A 19685-nucleotide genomic window follows, 5' to 3' on the forward strand; every position below is an offset into this window, starting at 1 on the left:
CTGTCCCCCGAGGACATCAGCCCGGCTCATGGCCTCGGCAGCCCGACTCCGGGGTTGGTCCCGCCAGTGGACGACCTGGCCAGGTTCCAGCCGCCGCTGCTACGCCTCCTCAGTCTGGGAAGTCACCTGCTCCTGGGCCAACGAAGTTTCTTCTCGAGCCGACTCCGCCTCTGTCCATGCTGACACCGCTGCCTCCGGCTCCGACTCCGGCTCATCGCAGAGCAGCCGAGGGTTCCTTAACTGAGCAAGAGAAGCCTTGAGTGGCAAGGCCGACCGAGCCGAGGGACTCCTACGCCTCCGGGATACGGATACCTCACTCGTCACCTTCCGCGCAAAGCAACTCACACTCGGTTAAGCGGCTCAGCTAGTCGACAGGCGAGTCCCAATGCTCGAAATAAGGGGAAAACACGGCTTCATGCCAAATACACAGATGTTCAGGCCCCGACAGCCGCAATGAACATACACCGGCACTCAAGGTGTCATTACAAACGGAACTCCGGTTCCACTCCCGCAGGTATGAACAACCTCCACATCGGAGGGCCTGCGGGACGACAAACTCCGGGTGGCTCGCCGGCGACCTCTGCAGCAGCAGCGATGGCCCCAGGGCGAACGCTACCGCTGGAAGGCTCTCGTTCGTGTCCCCTCACGGGGGACAAGAACCAGACATTAAAGCCAAAGAGCCGGAGGCCCGGAGCGCAGGTGACGCCGACGATCTCGTCGGCGGAGAAACCTTCTCCGGCTGCCACCACCTCAACACCGACGGCGGCGTCCACCTGCCCACCAACACCTAACCGCCCAGCGGTTACAAGCACTCCTCCACCTTCACCTAAACCAAGCAGGTGAAAGGGCGGACCCCCATGCAGGTGGCATGCAACTGCACCACGGAGACACACCCTTTCGACTTCGATGCATCCAGCATGGAGGCCCAGGCCCACACGTCATGTAACCGGCGCACCGGTTGCTACGTGCGAAAAACTGCACCGCCACTTGCGCCAATATCGTGCTTTCTCGACTGCGGAACCAGTGCCGCGACTCGAGGCAACCCCGCGCATGGCCCTACAGTGCCAACCAAGCGCATCGGTCACGGGACAGTCAACCGCGGGAGAAGGCGCGACGGTCGATATGGCCAAAAGTGGGCTGATAGTAATGGCGGCAGCAGGCGGGCAAAAGCAGCAGTCAAATCGTCTACAGGCTCACGTCCCCTCCTGAAGCAGCAGGGGAGCCCTCCCCACGGCGTGAAGACGACACGCCCGTGTTCCGTCCCTCGAACGGCTCGCGCAACGGCTGCCCCGCGAACCACCCGTCCCGTCGCATTAACTTCATGGCAGGGCAGGCGACACCTTTGGCAGGTGAAGCGAGCGACGTTTCACCTCCACCATGATGACCGCGTCAAAAAAAGGTGTGCCACATCGTTTAATTTCGTATCCTTTTCCTCTTCCCCTTTCTCTCTCTTGCTACAGGGACCGGGAAAGGGGATACTCCGAAAGGGATCCTTCTCCACGAAGGAAACGGGCCCCGAGCCCTCCTACTGATCAGGGGTTCGAAGGCTGGCCCCTCGGAAGGGTTCGACAGCTGCCCCAGAGCACTCAGGCTTCAGGCTCATTACTGATCAGAGGTTCGAAGGCTGGCCCCTCGGAAGGGTTTGACAGCCGCCTCAGACCACTCGGGCTCCGCGCCCACTACTGATCAGGGGTTCGAAGGCTGGCCCCCCCGAAGGGTTCGACAGCCGCCCTAGAACACGCAGAGCGAGGGATGACTTTGGGTACGTCCGATACATGGCCGAGGCTCGGTCTATGCTCCCGAGGTACCCTAGGACATTTCCGAGACCAGCAGGAGCGATTCTGTAACGGAATCCCATCAGAGGGAGGCATCGAGCCCTTGGACCCTATCAAACGGGACCGGGTCTGGCAAATCACTTGCAGGTACTTTTGGAGCGCGTCTCTAGGCCACTAGCCGACCCTTATCGAACGGGGCACGGGCGTCCACTCGGATCACCCGTTAGCAACTCACTGGAGACACCATGTTCGGCGCCCTCCGAGGGCAACATGGCGCTTCCCCCCCCCCTCCTTGTGGAAAGGCGACGAAGGGGCGTATGATAAAAGTCGAGTCAGTCCTTGACCGTCCTCTTGCTCCGTGCAGAGGCTCGGGGGCTGCTCTCGCAAACCCGGCTCCAGCCAAACCGTTGACAGCGTCAACATACTAGCCCGAGAACTCGGAACATGACCATGCACCCGGGCTACGATCAGATCGCATGAGGGAACAACCAGACCGACCTAGGCATCACGAAAGGCATTAAGACCTCGGAGGAGTCAAACCACTCCTTCGAGGCCTCGGGGGCTACACCCGGCGGGTGCGCTCGCGCGCACCCACCGGAATAAAATGTAACCGAGAAAGGTCGGTCCCCTTGCAAAAAAGTGCGACAAAGCCTCCAAGCGAGTACCAACACTCCCTTTGAGGCTCGGGGGCTACTGTCGGGGACCATAATTAGGGCCCCCAAGACTCCTAAACTCGGCTGGTAATCACCATCAGCACAAGTTGCAGAGGCCTGATGGGCGCAATTCAGGTCAAGGCTCCATCCACTCAAGGGACACGATCTCGCCTCGCCCGAGCCCAGCTTCGGGCAGGAACAGTGGACCCAGGCGGATCCACGCCTCGCCCGAGGGCCTCCTCAAGCAACGGGCGCACCCTCGACTCGCCTGAGGCCCAGCTCGGGCAGGCTTCGCAGTGAAGCAACCTTGGCCAGATCGCCTCGCCAACCGACCGTGTCGCAGGAGCATTCAATGCAAGGATTGTCTGACACCTTATCCTGACGCGCGCTCCTCAGTCGGCAGGACCGAAGTGACCGCAGTCACTTCGCCCCTCCACTGACTGACCTGACAGGAAAACAGCGCCGCTTGCCCCGCTCCGACTGCTGTGCCACCCGCCAGGGTGAGGCTGACAACAGCTAAGTCCGGCCTCAGGCGCAATAGGAAGCTCCGCATCGCCCGACCCCAGGGCTCGGCCTCAACCTCGACCTCGGAAGACGGTCTCCGCCTCGCCCGACCCCAGGGCTCGGCCTCAACCTCGACCTCAGAGGAGTCACCGCCTCGCCCGACCTTGGGCTCGGGTTGACCACGCCACAGGGGGTACATCATTACCCTACCCCTAGCTAGCTCAGGCTACGAGGAACAAGACCGGCGTCCCATCTGGCTCGCCCCGATAAACAAGTAATGATGACACCCCGCGTGCTCCCGTGACGACGGCGGTTCTCAGCCCCCTACGGAAGCAAGGAGACGTCAGCAAGGTCCCGTCAGCCCCGACAGCTGTGCTTCTACAGGGCTCAAGCACTCCTCCGACGGTCACGACGCCACATGCACAGGGCACTAGCACCTCTCCGACAGCCACGTCGGCATGTACATAGGGCTCTGACTCCTCTCTGCTGGACACGTTAGCATATTGCTACATCCCCCATTGTACACCTGGACCCTCTCCTTACATCTATAAAACGAAGGCCCAGGGCCCTCGTACGAGAGGGTGGCCGCGCGGGAGGACAGGCTAACGAGCAAGCTCTCTCCCTCTCTCGCGAACGCTTGTAACCCCTACTGCAAGCGCATCCGCCCTGGGCGCAGGATAACACGAGCCGCGGTTCCCTTTCCCCCCTTGTGTTCCATCTCACGCCGACCCATCTGGGCTGGGACACGCAGCGATAATTTATTCGTCGGTCCAAGGACCCCCCGGGGTCGAAACGCCGACACGTATATATACGTATGAGCATATAAAAAATTATTAAGAAAATATTTGTCGGGATTTTAAAAACGATTTCGATAGTATTTCTCATGAGAAAAATATTAGGAGAAATATCGGTGGAATATTTTGGCAATAATTTTGGAAATAATTTGAGGGAGATCTCTAGAGAAATATACGTAGGATATTTTGAGGAGAATTTTGGTGGGAAAATGGACCACTATATTTTCTTTGTTGATATCAATTCGCAACAAACATTTGGAAATGAAATTTGAAATTTATTTTTAATTTAGAATGAGTTTAAGAAATTTTGAAGATTTGAATTTTCGTTGTGCTACACGGTCCGATGGATCCATAGGTCATGAGTGGGAGCGGACCATCGCGCACGATGTGACTTAGTGTCGGGCGGGGCTAATGTGGCCAATCATTTATGACGGGTCCGTCCGGGCCCGAGTGTAGGATCCACTCGAGTGGTTCTCTTCTGACATATCTGTCCTCCCCTGTTAGGATCCGCCCCGCCCGGTCCCGAGCTCGGTGTCGCAGGGTTCGATCGGGAGCGGGTCCTTTTAGGTTTGTCACACATGCCTCTCCCGACTGGCTAACAGGCCCCAACTATCAGAGGCTCTTTATTTAGCGTGCTCATTGACCGGTGGGTCCAAGGATCAGAGTTATTTCTCCAACATTAGGGATATAGATCGGGCCTTTTGGGTCAGCACAAGCACACCCTAAAAACAGGATCCCAAAGCACGACTTAGCACGAAAAATAATATAGGTCGGGCTAGCATGGCCTGAAGGTGGGCGAGGGCTGGGCCTCAAATTCCGACCCGTCGAGCCCCAACACGGCACACACGCATATCGTTTATTTTTAAAATTTAGTAAGGTATATATTTAATGTGGCTATAATATTTGGACCTTATGTGGTCAAATGTTACTCACATTGTCTATTATCTTTAATTTAGTAAGATATGAACTTTATGTTGTTGTAATGTTTGGATTTTTATATGGTTCAAATATATGGACTAGGCTTGGGCCGATACGGAAGACACGACGATTTTTAGGGCCAGACTAGATCACTGTTTATACACTTTAGGATAACAAGTTTTTGAGGATTTATTTGTGCGAGTCCATCTGCTTGAAGTACGGTGGGTCCGGGCCACATTGTCCTAATTCCCAGCACTACTTATGACACTGTTTGTTTCGGCTTCTGGCAGCTTCTGGCCACCAAAACCTGCTGCGGACTGCCAAACGCTCAGTTTTTCAGCCAACTTCTATAAAATTCGTTGGCGCAAAAACTATCCAAAATCAACATAAACACATAATCGGTCAAGTCGTTGTAATAATATGAATCCGTCACTTTCTATATCCTGAGCCCTATAAACAACTTTATTTTCCTCAACACGTAATCGTAATGATACTCAGATTCTTCTCATAGCCAGATTCTCTCTATAGCCAGATTTTTAGAAAAGCTGATCAGAAAAAAGCTTAACCAAACAAGCCGTATGACTCGTGAGTCGTGAGCCACCCAATTCCCAATTCTTGCCCTCTCTCTCCCCCGTCTTCCCGATGGCATATCTACTTGTGCCGCCTCTCATTGCCGTGAGCTTAGGCCTGCTCCCGTGTGAGCTAGCGCCTTCCCTGGCCGATGACAAGTACGTCGACGAGTCCGCCCGATCGAACAATCGTTGGATTCATACGAGCGACGTGAGGTTGCCGAAGGGCTCCGGGATGCGGCCTGTCAGCGCGTTTTGCCACAGTAGCAGTTTCTACAGCCGTGCAGCGCGCCGCCGAGCGACGGCGGCTGTAGGCCCGTAGTAGAGGTAGATGCTGGCGAGGCTGGCGCAGTCGCCGAGCTTCGGTGGGATGGCACCGTGTTGTAGATGGACAACATCAAGAGGCTAGCGACGACAGGAGCAGGTCGAAGATCCTGGTGGGAAGGTCCCTGAAGGTCACCTACCTGAGCCGTTCACGCAGTCTCTAACTGCATCGCTACCCGCCGTCGGCGAGCGGCTGAAGAAGCTCGCGGAGCGAGCTGACGTGGAGTAATGTTTTAGAGCATGTTTGGTTTCTAGAAATTAATGTTTAATTCTCTATTTTATTATATTTTAGTTTCTAAAATATTAATAATTTAGAAATTAAAATGTAATAAAATTGATGGACTAAACATTAGTTTATAGAAACCAAACGACCATTTAAAAAGGTCAAAGCAGTAGAGCTAGATATGTTCAGGCTGTGGTGCGAGTTTTAGTAGGCGGTGATAGACCCATAATTAAACTCGCCTTCGCACTAAGGGCCTGTTTGGATAGGCGCCGCAGCGCGCCACTCCCGCGACGGCCGATTTGGGCACTACACCCGCGGCAGCCGGAGTCAGGGGCGGACCGATGTTGAGCTGAGTGGGGGCACAGGCCCCCACTCAATTTTCTTGGTGTAGCGGATTTTTTACCTTATTTACTGTAGTTACAAAGGTTTATTTATTAACATCACTTCATTTAGGTCCTCACTTACATTTGGCCCCCACTCAATATTTGGGCTGGGTCCGCCACTGGCCGGAGTGTGACGCAGTGTGGCGCCGAACCAGCCCACCAAACAGGCTCACGTGCCTAACGAGCTGTGTCAGCGAGTCCGAGCACGACAGGAGCATCTCTCTGGCCAACCCCCGTGATGAGTTGTGTCAGCGAGTCCGAGCACGACAAGCCTGACGAGCCCGGAGGAGTCTAATATCTGGCCCGCTAGGTCACGGTTGCTGGCGGCGTGCAGTGACTCGAGTAGGAACAAGTCGCCGAGAGACGGCGGGAGCTTGCCGGAGAGGCTGTTGTCAAAGAGGAGCAGATTCCGAAGCGTGGGCGTGAGGGACACCCGCTCCGCCGGGATGGGCTCAGAGACCTGGTTCTTGCGTCGTGGCTTTCCGAGCTACGGTGGGATGGTGTCGGCGAACGTGTGACCGCTGACATCGAGCATAACGAGGCAACAACACTGTTACGGAAGGCAAGCGATAACTTTGAAGAAGTCAGGTGTAGACGGTGGTGGATTCTCCCAACGACTGACGGTTCACATTCACCTTCCTCAAGTTGTTCGCTTCAGATTAAAACCAGTTGTTTGAACTGCTACAACTGCAATATATAGTGATAAAACATTATAGAAGTAGTATAAGTTAATAAACATTAAAGCCAAACGAACAAACTGAAAGGTGACCAATACGGACTTACGGAGACAGTCCAGCCACCGCTATTAATTCCGTGTAAAGCTCTTGAGTGCTATACATTCAAAACCTGAGCCATTATAATACTCACTTCGTTCTTTTTTATTTGACACAATTAGTTTAAAAAGAAACTAGTAGGTAATAAATATTCGAGAATTGAGGTATTACCATTTTTATAATTGTCATGTTCACGGTGTTAAATATCCGAAACCGCTTCTTGGCAGTGCTAGATTGAAAAAATCTCTCTGACCAGTGTCCAGTGACCACGAAGGATATTTCTCAAGGAAAAAAATGCGGCGCAGGTAAACACAGAAGCGAGGCACGGATGGCAGTGAGTAAGGTACTTGTGGGCATACGAAATCATATCCATACCTACTAGGAAAAAATTAACTCATACCCACTACCCATCATAGGTACAAAATTACGCCATACCATACACACCATGGGTAGCGGGTACCCATCGGTACCCATACCCATTAACATTACAATAGACATGATCATTTGAATCGCAAAAATAAGTACCAGCATAACAAATGTATCGAACTCAATATAATTTTATCACAGGTTCAACAATATTTAACATTAAATGGCAATATCATGCCTTCAAATCACACAAAACATAGCATTGATTCTACTCGTGCCCTAATCGGGTTTTTACCCATCAGGAGCAAATTCATTTTATATGAGACATATAAATCCGGACCCACATGTCATATATTAGCGGGTTCCCCATCGGGTAGTGGGTATAGGGCAACAGAGAACATACTCACGTCCACTGTACCTAATGAGCATAACAAATAATCCAATAAAATACCCATAAATATCAAAATTCGCCATACTCGTGCCCTAATAGGGTTTTTATCCATCGGATTTCGGTTACCCGTGGTCTATCTCTCAAGCGAGGCAGAGGCCGCGTCGGACTCGTTCACGCATTCGCGGTTCGCCTCTTTCTCTCCTATAAAAATCCACCGCCCCCCGCCGCCTCCGCAGAATTCCCCAATCCCACCGCCAGGCTCCGCACGCGCCTCGGAACCTAGCCCAGTCGACTCCTTCAGATCCGGCGGGATCGCCGGCTCCTACCCTCGTCGCCACGTTCCGGCATCTCGGCTCCCCGGCGTCCTCTACCCGACTTCTACACCTGCCATCTTCCCCAGGCGGCGTCCCGACGAATCGCTTGGTCGACAGGCTACATCACCACCAAGTCAGCATCGACGACTCGAAGGATTCGTGTCGTCGTCGATCGCCGATAGCCGGTCGCCGGTCGCCGGTCGCCTCTTCGTAGATCGAATTGGTTCTGTGATTATTCTGGTTGCAGTTCGCTGTATTTCATCTGAGATCTGAAAAAAGTTCGGGCCTATCTCGTGATAGAGAGGCCTTTATATATACGTGAAAAAGGAGACATACTCGCCATCCGTCATGGGTGTTGTGTATTACCAATATAAGAGTGAAAAGGAAATCTGTTCTATGCCTGTGCTCCATGCTTTTATCTCTGTGTCTGAACTCAAGCAGCTTATACTGACAAGTGGTAAGCACGGCCATGGGCGAACCCACGGCCGTGCCAGGGAGGATATTATCATCTTCAATGCCCACAGCGGCGAAGGTTCGTTTAACGCCAAATAGCTTAACTGTACGAATACTTTAGTTCTGTATAAACAGCCGACCATGTGATTTTGTAAAACTTCATCATAGTTGTCTTTACTGCATCACAACAGATTTTGCAGCATGATAACATTATGCGCATTTACCTTTGATCATCACAATTTTGGGGAAAATATCATTTAAGCTTTGTTTTTGAGATGTCACCTGTACCACATAGCAGAGTCTAGATAACATTAATCTGATTGGGGATCAGGACACCTGAACTTTGTTTGTGCTCAGTTGTCCATGCGAATTGCTTAATTGTAGGGTAGACCTAGTGAAGGGGGCTTCCACATGAGGCCTTGTTCGGTTTGAGGGCTTGTTCGTTTCACCCTTAACCCATGTGGATTGGATGGTATTGAGTTGGTTTAAATTCATAGTAAGTCAAAATCCATTCCAATCCATGCCAATACACTTCAATCCACATGGAGTTGAAATAAACGAACAAGGCCTAAGGGGGATTAGATCCCCTCTTGTTCAAATTTGAACTGGAGGGGATTTAATCCATTCCAATTCCAATCCCCCTCAATCCACCCCTAAACAAACAAGCCCTGCCCCCCCCCCCCCCCCCCCCAACCCAAGAGAGAGAGAAGAGGCTTAAACTGAGACAAGGCAGAGTCTGTTTGAAATCCGTGACCTCGTTACTGACAGTGAGATAGCTACGAACAAGAAGTGACTTGCATAGATTTTATCAATTGTCCTTTGTTTTGGTGCCAATGATTTTTCATGCATCGTTTCAATCTGGATTTCTCACTCAGTCTGGCTTGACATATAGTTTTATTAATTGTCATAGTTTTGGTGCCAATGATTTTGCATGCGTCATTTCAATCTGGATTCATTGCCCAGTTTGGCTATTTGTGTTGATGCAAGTTGGTGTAACAATTGCAGCTCAGATTTCGTGATACTTTTGCTTTGTGCGTATTTATTCTGTAGGCCACGAATAGGTATTCCGTTAAGTACAATGGTCACAGTTTACTCGTGTTTCCACTGCTGTCGAGTCAAATAAGAGAAATGGAATATGTGTAAATTGCATTTCTGTATGGTCTCCTCTCTCCTGTCATCTTTTATACCCATGGTATGTGTTTCTGCCTCCTGAAGGAGTTCAGCCAAGCTGTATACTGGATGAAGGATGATCCACATGTATCTGGACATCCTAATACACCTTGCCATACTGATCGGAAACTTATATTTATAAATTGTGAAGTGTGTAAATTCTATTGTTCCCAGTATGTTCATGAATCCAGGACATCTCAATAGCGCTGTGAGAAATCCCAATTGTTAACCTAAAGGATAAAGTCAATCTGTCATAGTATAAACAATCTAAACTTCTCAACTTTGATGTTCAATTAATTGCACCATTTGGTGTATATGAGAAGAGTTATCTTATAGCTTGCCAGAATATGTTTGTTTTAGTGGATTATTAGTTGATATCTCTGTTTTCTATTTTTGTGTTTTCAGAATATGCAGATGAAAGAGCATCCATACCTCAGAACACAACTGTGCTGGTCCGCAGAATTTCCATTGCCGGGCAACTGTCAGAGAAGATCGTTTTGTCCCCCACGTATTGTCTCCTCTTCAATCTTTTACTTCGCATTACCATTCACTGTTTGGAAAGAGAGCCTAGGAGTCAAACATTTTAAATCATAGACTAATTCATAGGGAACCTGAATCAGCTCCTAGTAACATTAATACATTTTTCTTAGACGTGTGCCTGCAGTTTGAACAATTTGATTCACAATGAAACCAACAGAGTATTTCTCTCTATTTTCGTACTGTTTTTTTTTTGTCTAAACTGCTCCTGGTAAAATCGGATTGTTCTCTTTGAGTCCCCTGGGCAAACACAGTTTAGTTGCAGTGTCATATTGCGAGATCTTTAGCTGAAGCATCATGAAATAGAACTGTTTCATCTGAGAACATGCAGGGCAGAAAATGAGGACTAAGCGGACTAACTTCATGTAACTAATTACAGGCGGAAAGTCACAGAAGAATTTTCTGTGCCTTGCAAGTCAGTGGTTACTGACTCAAGCTCAAAGTCATGTTCTTCCACGGTAGTGCAAGATGAAGATGCTGCAATTGCTGCAGTGATTGATGCCGCTGAACTCAAATCGTAAGCATATTGTTTTTTTTTCACAAAATGGTAATAGTTTTATCGTTACCTTCACTCTGATAATCTCGTTCTATGGTGCACGTAGGGAACAACTCCCGTCTAAAAAAGGACAAGGCAGTGGAAGGTTTACGTCAGGACGTAACTATGGGTCATTGGAAGGGGAGGCACCTCCACCAGGCTATGTCTGTCGCTCTTGCGGTGTTCCAGGCCATTTCATTCAACACTGCTCACAGGAAAACAAGATACCTCCACCTGGATACATTTGCTACAGATGCCGAATTCCAGGGCATTTTATCCATCGTTGCCCAAGCATTGGTGATCCCAAGTGCGACAACAATAAAATGCTTTGTTCTCTTGTCCCAGTAGTTACACCTGTCAATGGCATTTTGGATTCACTTGTCCCGGCTTCCCCCGTTAGTGCTGTTGATGACTTGCCAGCAGAGCTCCACTGCAGGCTATGTAAAAAAGTGATGAGAGATGCAGTATTGACAAGCAAATGCTGTTTTGATAGTTTTTGTGATAGATGTAAGTGGTTTTCAATTTTTCATATATTTCATTTGTGTGTATCTTCAAAGTCTTTGTTTTGGTGCCATTAAGGGCATGCTTGGTTCCATGAGACTAAACTTTAGTCCCTCTTTTTTAGTCTCTAAATTACCAAAAATAGGACTAAAGACTGGGGAGAAAATCTGATTTATTCCCTTGTAGTCTCTATATTTAGTAATTTATGAACTAAAATAGACTAAAAGGGAGGGACTAAAGTTTAGTCCCATGGAACCAAACAAAACCCCTGAGTGCATTATCCAACAGTACCCAAGATGTTTTACACCAAATTTGTTTTTATAGCAGTATCTAGCTGTTTCTGTGTCAAGTAATTATGATTCGAACAATATAAGGATCGGTTTTCTGTGTACCTTCTATCAGGCATTCGGGATTATATTATTACAGAGTCGAAGTGCATTTGTGGAGTCAAGACACTAGCAGATGACCTCATTCCCAATCAAACACTTCGGAGCACAATCAGCAATATGTTGGGAACACAGACTATCAGTGGTGGAAGTGGTACAACAAGACACAGAAGTTCGTCAGGCAGCAACCCTGACCCCAAAATACAGAGCCACACTGCCTCGACAAGGGAGGTGAAGCAATCTAGAGACCACCAGCTACCAGCAGCATCTGCACTTGATGATGTGCTCCAGGTTGCCACAGAAGGTGCTCTAGTGAACCAGCCTCGGGAGAAATTGGTACCCAGTGCTAAAATCCTTGGTAAAGATGGAGGCAATTTTGCACAAGTGTCAGCAGAGAAGACTGTAGCAAATGCTGAAGCCCTCAAAGTAAAGGATGGAACTGAATCGACTTCAAAGGCCACCACTGTTTCAGGGGCCCGAGAACACAATGTCACAAGGACAGATCAACCGAAGAAGTGGAAGAAGGCAGTCTTAACCAAGAACTTTCAACCTAACAATGTTGGATATGGTTACAATGTTCCATTTGACCCTGCATATTGCAATCCCTTCATCAATGGATATCCTTGGGCAACTGAACCTTACATGTATAGCTCAATGGGGGTGCCGTACCCTGGTTATCCGATGGATCCATATTGTGTAAATTCCTTTACCTGCATACCGTCGCAGGCTCTTGCAATGCAAGGCTATGCAACAAGCTACCAAAGGCATGTATTGTCCTCTTTCATCCTCAGTTTAGACTCTTCTTTTTTTGAACTGAACTATACTCATCTGCCAAGTATTCAGAGTTCTACTTGCTATTTGTGACGCTAATAGTCTATATGGTGGATTCTTCAGGCCTGAAACTGAGCCCATGCATCGTGGGGGCACTGCAGCTGCACCTTCAAAGCGCCCTGAGAGGAGTGACAGGCCCAAGGACACTCGTCATCAGCCCCAATCACGAGAGCACGAGCGACAATTGGGCTCTTCTCATGTCTCAGAATCGAGAACGAGGAACAGAACAAGGTCAAGCTCCGAGGGAAGGGACCGTGGGCATTCCGACAGGGCCTCTGTTGACCACCATGAGGACCACTCTACTAGGAAGCGGACGCGCGATTCCTCTCCGAAGTACGGTGATAGACAGAGCGACCGGAGGTCGAGTCACGGTTCCAGGAGTATGATGACTCCTGAGGAGGATGCAAGCGACGATGAATGTAATTTCAAGAGGAGATGGGGTCGCAGATCATCAGGAGGCGTGGACACAAGGCACTGAACGGAAGAATGTGGACTACGGCGGACCGACCAAGTGCAGCAATACATTGCTGGTCACCAGTGCTCACCTATCCATTTTCTTTTACTCGTAATTGTATGTATTCCCCTGCAAACAAAGGGGAACTTCCGGTTCCCTGGCGAAATGTAATGGTATTACCATGCGATCTCTCCAAATATAAATGGAAGTTTGCTAAGCTCACGAGTTCTTTTTTACTTCTTTTACCCTAACGCCCCGTTTTGGAATCGAATTCCACTCTAATAATATATAATAGTAATTTATGAAGCTAATATGGTTTTATATGAATATATTTTTCTACTATTATTACCAATATTATTAGCAATATGTGAAATATACCGTCTAAATTTAAGATATACTTATATTTGAGCTTTTAAAAGTTGTGAAATATTAAATTAAGTAGACAACTTTATTAAATAAATTTTAATTTCTCTAAAATAAATAGATCGGGCCGGTAAGAGAACTGATTTTGTGTTGATATGTACTTACCAAGGACTTATCTCATGTTCTACTTTACGTGTACCTTGTAAGATTCCGATTGTGCAAGGCTCAAATTTATAGTATGACCACAGTTATAAAATACATTTGAATTTAAGTTAGATTCACCCACTCTTCTGTCATATATAGAAAATCTATAGCTGAGAGGTAATTTTTTACTTCGATTCCATGAAGTATTGGAACAAATGACAATTGTTGAATAAATATCCGAACTGTGACCACAAAACAAGTTGCACACATGTTGTTACTAGTTATAATAACAAGCAAACACAAAGTAGTCACTCGAATCGTCCCATGCGAATGTTGGCCAAGCTGGACATGCCCAATTCTAGATTATATCGCAGACATTCGCTGTGAGCGAACGGTTTTTCTTTTGCGACACATACGGACGTGTTTCTTCTACGTGCATTTCCATGTATACGTATCTCTGTCTATCCTATTCCGTCCTCTATATTATTCACTATTTCAAAATGTACTATAATATAAATTCCTTATTTTACACGATCTACCGTGAATAGCTTAAAGAATTGACCAAGAGTTGAAGCATAAGTGGAGATAATGCGCAAAATGCCACCAAATGTTGGGAAATACTCGATTCGAACACAAAAATTTTGCTAGACGCAGATCAATATATATTCCTTGAAAAGTTAGCGTTACTGAAATTTGAAAAAAAGTGTTTCAAAGGTTATTAGGGTGTTCGGTTGCACTAAAATTTAGTCTATATAATGAATTTTTGAATATCAATTACGAGTATTAAATATAATATAATTATAAAACTAATTATACAGATGAAGACTAAACGACGAGCCAGATTGATTAAACCTAATTAATCCATAATTAGTAAATATTTTAGTATCACATGAGCGAACCATAAATTAATTAGGCTTAGAGTGTGTTTGGTTTCTAGAATCTAATTTTTAGTCGCTAAATTGCCAATCACAAGAACTAAAATAGAGATAATTCCTCTTTTAGTCCATGTGTTTAGCAATTTATAGACTAAAATAAAGAGACTAAAAATTAGTTTGTAGAAACCAAACACTCTCTTACTAGGTTCGTATTGCCATTTAGTTCTCATATGTATAATTAGTATTTATTATTAGATTATATTTAATACTTCTAGCATCCAAACATCCTATAACAGAGAAAGTTTAGTCTTTGTATTTAAACACCCGCTCCAAAAGGTTGTCATAATAAGGTAGCTACTATAAAGTAATAAAAGACTATTTAAAAAGTTATGATTATAAGTTATAGGTCGTAAAACATTAAGCATAAAGACTGTAACTATCTAAAAATAAAAAAAAAACACTGGATTATCTAATTTATCGGCTGAATTGTTAGAAAATAAATAAGTGGAGATAGTAGTGTAAAGCAATCATAGACACCTAATTCACGACAAATGTCTATTCCTATGCATCTAGCATAGCGGTTGTTATTCACATTTAAATTTAGAAGAAATAGTTGGAAAAAAAACAATAACCTTCCCGCGAGATGGAAACACTCAAACAAGTATCCTGAATCTACGAAAAGCAGCTCCTTTGTTGAACTGTCCCACTTTTTTTCGGGTGAATTCTAGATTTCTAGTCCGGGGAGGAGCGAACTGATCACACACGTGTGCAGCACGCTGTCGCTGGCCTAGCGGCCCTAGCAAGAGTCAAAGACGGGCATCGGCAGCAACAGCACCACACTCTCAAGTCCCAACTCCCAACATTACGAGACGCCTCGCCGGCCGCGCCGCGCCCAACTCCTCTGATCCTCTTCCTTGTCCCCACCCTCTTCTCCGATGGCGACGCTGCAGCTCAACCACATCGCGCGGGAGACCTCCGACGTGGCCCGACTCGCCGCCTTCTACGAGGCCGTGCTGGGGTTCGAGCGCATCCCTTCGCCCACCTACTCGGGCTTCCAGGTCGCATGGCTCCGCCTCCCGAGCTCCCCCGACGTCGCGCTCCACCTCATCGAGCGGGACCCCGCCGCGGCACCCGTCGCGGTGGGGCCTGGCGCCGAGGGCGCGCCGCCGTCGCAGCTGCCCCGGCGCCACCACCTCGCCTTCTCCGTCGCTGACTACGACGGGTTCGTGACCGGGCTGAAGGCGCGCGGCACCGATGTGTTCGAAAAGTCGCAGCCGGATGGGCGCACGCGCCAGGTCTTCTTCTTCGACCCTGACGGTGAGAGATGCCCTGCTCGTTTTTGCGGTGATCAAACGAGGTCGCAGAGTCCGCATCCTGTGTTGCCTTTTCTCTTCATCAAAATTAATGAAAAGACAGGTCCATGCTTGTTGCAATTGGCTAGAGAATTGCAGCTCTTCAAGAATTCACAACTTCGAAAGTTCTGAATTTCTGCTAAGTTTATGGTTACCTGCAACTGCAAGTCTTTAACCTTCGTTGAACCAAGTAGAGACTAGAGAGTAGAGACTAGCAGACTACAGAAGTTCAATAGTATATTCCATTGAGTTAGAGTGTTAGACACAAGCCGCCCCTACAGAAGTACAGCAATTACAACATTATTTATTAGAATGGGCACACCACTTCCCTGACTTTATGTTAATTGCAACCTCTAAAATTCTCAGTATTGGCGGTCTCAACAGAACCACGAGGTTCCCCAACACGAAGGCGGTCTTAACAGAGCTTGTAGATGCTATCAATTGACTTTATGCTTGATGTAGATGAAGAAGATCTTGTCTTCACCAAACTGGGACTTGACGTTCCTAGTTGATGGAGAACTTGACGTAGATCTGTGCAACAGTACCTGGACGTGGGTAGACAACCTTTCTAAACCCTCCAATGCCTAATTGATATGCACAACAATGCCGGCTCGCCGGATTTTCCGTCGATGCGCCTTTGTGTGTCGCCGATCTCGACTCTGATCGGAGGAGTGCACAGTGGGGGTGGTGGGGTGGGGTGATGCACCTTGGCCAATCTCTACAGCCTGTGGATCAACCGCGTCTCTGTGGCCTGGCCCATCCTCGGGTGGTCCTTCGTCGCACCGACACAGCCCTAGCCGGCTCTCCTGTCGATGCCCACCTTCATCAACCTTGGACCCCTTGGACCGATGGGTGGGATCAGCAGTCACTTGCTAACTCGTTTAGCACGATGGCCCTGGCTCCTACCTTCATCGACTGGGTGGCTGACTCCAGGGGCGAAGCCAGAATTTGAGTTTGAGGGGGTAAATCAGATTGAGGGGGGGCTATTAAGAGGTATTTTATATTATTTACATGGTGATTAGCTAAAAAAGTAGTAGCTCCTATGGAATTTGGGGAGGATTAGGGGGGACGTTGCCCCCCTGTGCCCCTCCCTGGAATCGCCCCTGGCTGACTCCTACCTTCATTGACTGGGTGGCCGATTCTGGTGCCTCCTACCACACTACTCTTGGATCCTGTTAAACTCTCTTCTTCCCATTTCCCCACCCCTCTCATCTTTCTACCAATCTCCATCTTCTATCAGCAGATGGAATCTTAGATAGATAAATTCATGCTTGTGGCAAAAGGATTTAAGCAGTAATATGGCATAAATTATGAAGAAACCTTTAGCCCTATGGTTAAGGCAGCTACCATCAAGATCATTCTATCATTGGCAGTTTATAGAGGATGGATGGACATTAAGGCAACTTGATGTTTAGAATGCATTTCTTCATGACATTCTGGAGGAGGAAGTCTACATGAGACAAACACCGGGTTGAGAGTAAGACACAACTCAATTATGTCTGCAAGCTGGACAAAGCTATTTATGGCCTGAAGCAAGCTCTCAGGGCCTGGTATTATGGACTCAGTGAGAAACAATTGCACCTAGGCTTTCAGGCTTCAAAGGCAGACACTTCTCTATTCGTTTATAACAAGGGAGGTGTTACTATATTTCTATTAGTCTATGTTGATGACATCATTGTTGCTAGCTCTTCACAGGATGCTATTGATGCTATGCTCAGACTTGAGTGCTGATTTGCGTTGAAAGTTCTAGGACAACTGCACTACTTTCTTGGCATTGAGGTTTATATAACTGATGATGACATTCATTCGTCTCAGATTAAGTATGCCTGAGACTTGTTCAATAGAGTTGGAATGATGAATTGCAAACCCACCATAACACTGCTCAATACTTAAAATTAAGGATTGTAAAGGTGAGTTGCTAGGGCCAGAAGATGCAACAAGGTATAGGAGCATTGTGGGTGTTTTGTAGTACTTGGTCCTTATACGACCTGATTTAAGTTTTTCAGTCAATAAGGTGTGTCAGTTTTTACATGCACCTACCACTCATCATTGGAGTGTTGTGAAGTGATTCTCAGATATGCTAAGTTTACTCTTAAACATGGTCTAAAAATGGCATAGGAAAACTCTTAAGCATGGTCTAAAAATTGTAAAGTTTCCTATGTTTGTGAGTGCCTTTTCTGATGTAGATTGGGATGATGATATTGTTGATAGCCGCTCTACATGAGGTTTTGCAGTATATCTTGGTAAGAATTTGGTGTCTTGGTAATGCTCACAAGCAGCCCACAGTCTCAAGGTCAAGTACTGAAGCTGAATACAAAGCTATAGCCAATGCCACTGCAGAATTGATGTGGGTGCAGTCGTTTTTACAAGAGCTTCTTGTCCTCCCGTTGCAAGGATTTGGTGTGACATTGTTGAAGCAACCTATCTTACAACAAATTCAATGTTTTATTGTCGTATGAAGCATGTTGAGATTGATTTTTATTTTGTGAGATAAAGAGTAGCTAAAGGACTTTCGGGGCCATAATCATATCTACAAAAGATTAAGTTGCAGATGGCTTTACCAAGGCAATAACTAATTAACTATGTAGAAGCTGACTTCATTTAGAAATAATCTTAACTTGAGCAAGTTATGATTGAGGGAGAATGTTAGAATAGAATGTGCTTGTATATTAGGCTATGACCATATTAGATCATGGGTCCATACCGTTGTTCTATATAGAGGAAGACATTGGTCGACTTTGGTTAAAGATAGGATAGAATCAAGTTTGATCTGTCCTAGAGGTAGCGAGTTAGAATAGGAGTCAGTTAAAGTAATTGTACCCGAATTGGACCCTCTTTCATGTTGTAATCCTGATGGCAGTATTCTGCCCTATATGTACTCAGAAACTCAGTTCTCCTCGGTCTAATAGGTCAGGACGAATAGCTTAAACTTGGTGCCATGTTTTCTTACAGTGCTATCTGTATAGCTTGTCTGTTATGATGTTCTTTGAATACTTGCATAAGTTTTAGGAATGTTCATGGCCTACTGGTGCTAACTTTGGCCTTTTAAGTTGTGTTAGTTTTCTTTTTCCCCCCTTGAACTTTGGCCAGAGCTGTGCATTTTCTTTGAGCAACGTATGCGGCGTAGAAGGGTCAATTTGTTATTGGCAACCAGAGAATATCCTACTTAACTATGCAGCGTGCTCCTTTGATCAAAATATCAAATCTATTAAGGTGTCCCCTGTGTACTTTCTGGCCAACTTGTCTTCGACGTACTTGCGTAAAGTGCTGTTGTCAGTGCTGACTTGGTTCTTTTAGAAGTCTCATGCATGTCTGGAAACAGGATTCTAATTTCTCAATAAACAGTGTACACTTTGTTTACCTGCCAACCTGGTGCCAGTTCCTCATTAGTAGTGACCCTATTTGTAACACTTCTGGATTTGTGAAATTTAGAGTAAATAAATGGTGAATGAGGCATTTGTTTACCTTTTCTTGTTTCGCGCAGAAGCACACCTACAGCTCTCTGATTTGGTTCTGTTGCAGGCAATGGCCTAGAGGTTACTAGCGCTGGTGCAGGGAATGAGAAGTGAACAGAGACCATGATTTGCAGTCTACTTCTATTTTATCGTGTAAGCAGATGCTCCTTGGTTTCGTTCTGGCATATGACTCTGTTCATTTCTGGTTCTTGTACATGCATATGACTCTATGAGTGCTAAATTGCCGATATGATCTATCTTATTTTGTGCGGATTGGTTGCAGGCAATACCTCAGCAAACCCTGCCTACATGATGCGATCGAAACCGGAGACGTTCCTGGGTCAAGCTTCGTTCCGTAAAATAAATAAATCCGAAGCACTTCAAAGCTCTACATACTCGCCCTTGCTTGTTTGAGACAAGGGCTTGCGTTCTTGCTGCATCTCATCCGAGATGATTGTAATCCGAACAATGTGTAGTTAATAAAAATGTCGCTTTGCCCTGAAAATGTTTTACGCTGTAACATCGCTCTGTACGTGATTGGATTTCCTACATGACAACTGGCTAATGGAGTCTAAATAATTTCCTTGTCATTCACTCACTCATTCACGTTTCACTATTAGTTTCAGAACTGAAGCATCATTA

The 19685-nt window shown here is 46.8% G+C and overlaps 2 protein-coding genes across 2 annotated transcripts; both read left to right on the forward strand.

Moving 5' to 3' along the window:
- The first annotated feature begins 7867 nt into the window (after window positions 1-7867).
- On the forward strand, window positions 7868-13069 carry LOC100216835 (DWNN domain a CCHC-type zinc finger). The gene is made up of 6 exons (NM_001329121.1): window positions 7868-8519; window positions 10016-10118; window positions 10527-10664; window positions 10750-11189; window positions 11586-12333; window positions 12464-13069. The coding sequence occupies exons 1-6, from the start codon at window positions 8336-8338 to the stop codon at window positions 12876-12878; spliced, it is 2028 nt and encodes a 675-aa protein (NP_001316050.1). The 5' UTR covers window positions 7868-8335; the 3' UTR covers window positions 12879-13069.
- A 2013-nt stretch (window positions 13070-15082) lies between these two features.
- LOC100282507 (lactoylglutathione lyase) lies at window positions 15083-19641 on the forward strand. Its single transcript, NM_001371867.1, has 3 exons — window positions 15083-15553; window positions 19111-19196; window positions 19327-19641. The coding sequence occupies exons 1-2, from the start codon at window positions 15172-15174 to the stop codon at window positions 19155-19157; spliced, it is 429 nt and encodes a 142-aa protein (NP_001358796.1). The 5' UTR covers window positions 15083-15171; the 3' UTR covers window positions 19158-19196; window positions 19327-19641.
- The last annotated feature ends 44 nt before the right edge of the window (window positions 19642-19685 follow it).

The sequence above is a fragment of the Zea mays genome, chromosome 1 (genome assembly GCF_902167145.1).
Source record: "Zea mays cultivar B73 chromosome 1, Zm-B73-REFERENCE-NAM-5.0, whole genome shotgun sequence".
Classification (NCBI taxonomy): Eukaryota; Viridiplantae; Streptophyta; class Magnoliopsida; order Poales; family Poaceae; genus Zea; species Zea mays.

What these genes read in the sequence shown, in the direction of transcription:
- LOC100282507 (NM_001371867.1), top strand. Translation starts at nt 15,172, where the DNA reads ATGGCGACGCTGCAGCTCAACCACATCGCGCGGGAGACCTCCGACGTG. An exon ending in CTTCTTCTTCGACCCTGACG is followed by an intron (nt 15,554 to 19,110) that starts GTGAGAGATGCC and finishes GTTCTGTTGCAG; the next exon opens with GCAATGGCCTAGAGGTTACT.
- LOC100216835 (NM_001329121.1), top strand. Translation starts at nt 8,336, where the DNA reads ATGGGTGTTGTGTATTACCAATATAAGAGTGAAAAGGAAATCTGTTCT. An exon ending in CAATGCCCACAGCGGCGAAG is followed by an intron (nt 8,520 to 10,015) that starts GTTCGTTTAACG and finishes TTGTGTTTTCAG; the next exon opens with AATATGCAGATGAAAGAGCA. An exon ending in TGATAGTTTTTGTGATAGAT is followed by an intron (nt 11,190 to 11,585) that starts GTAAGTGGTTTT and finishes ACCTTCTATCAG; the next exon opens with GCATTCGGGATTATATTATT.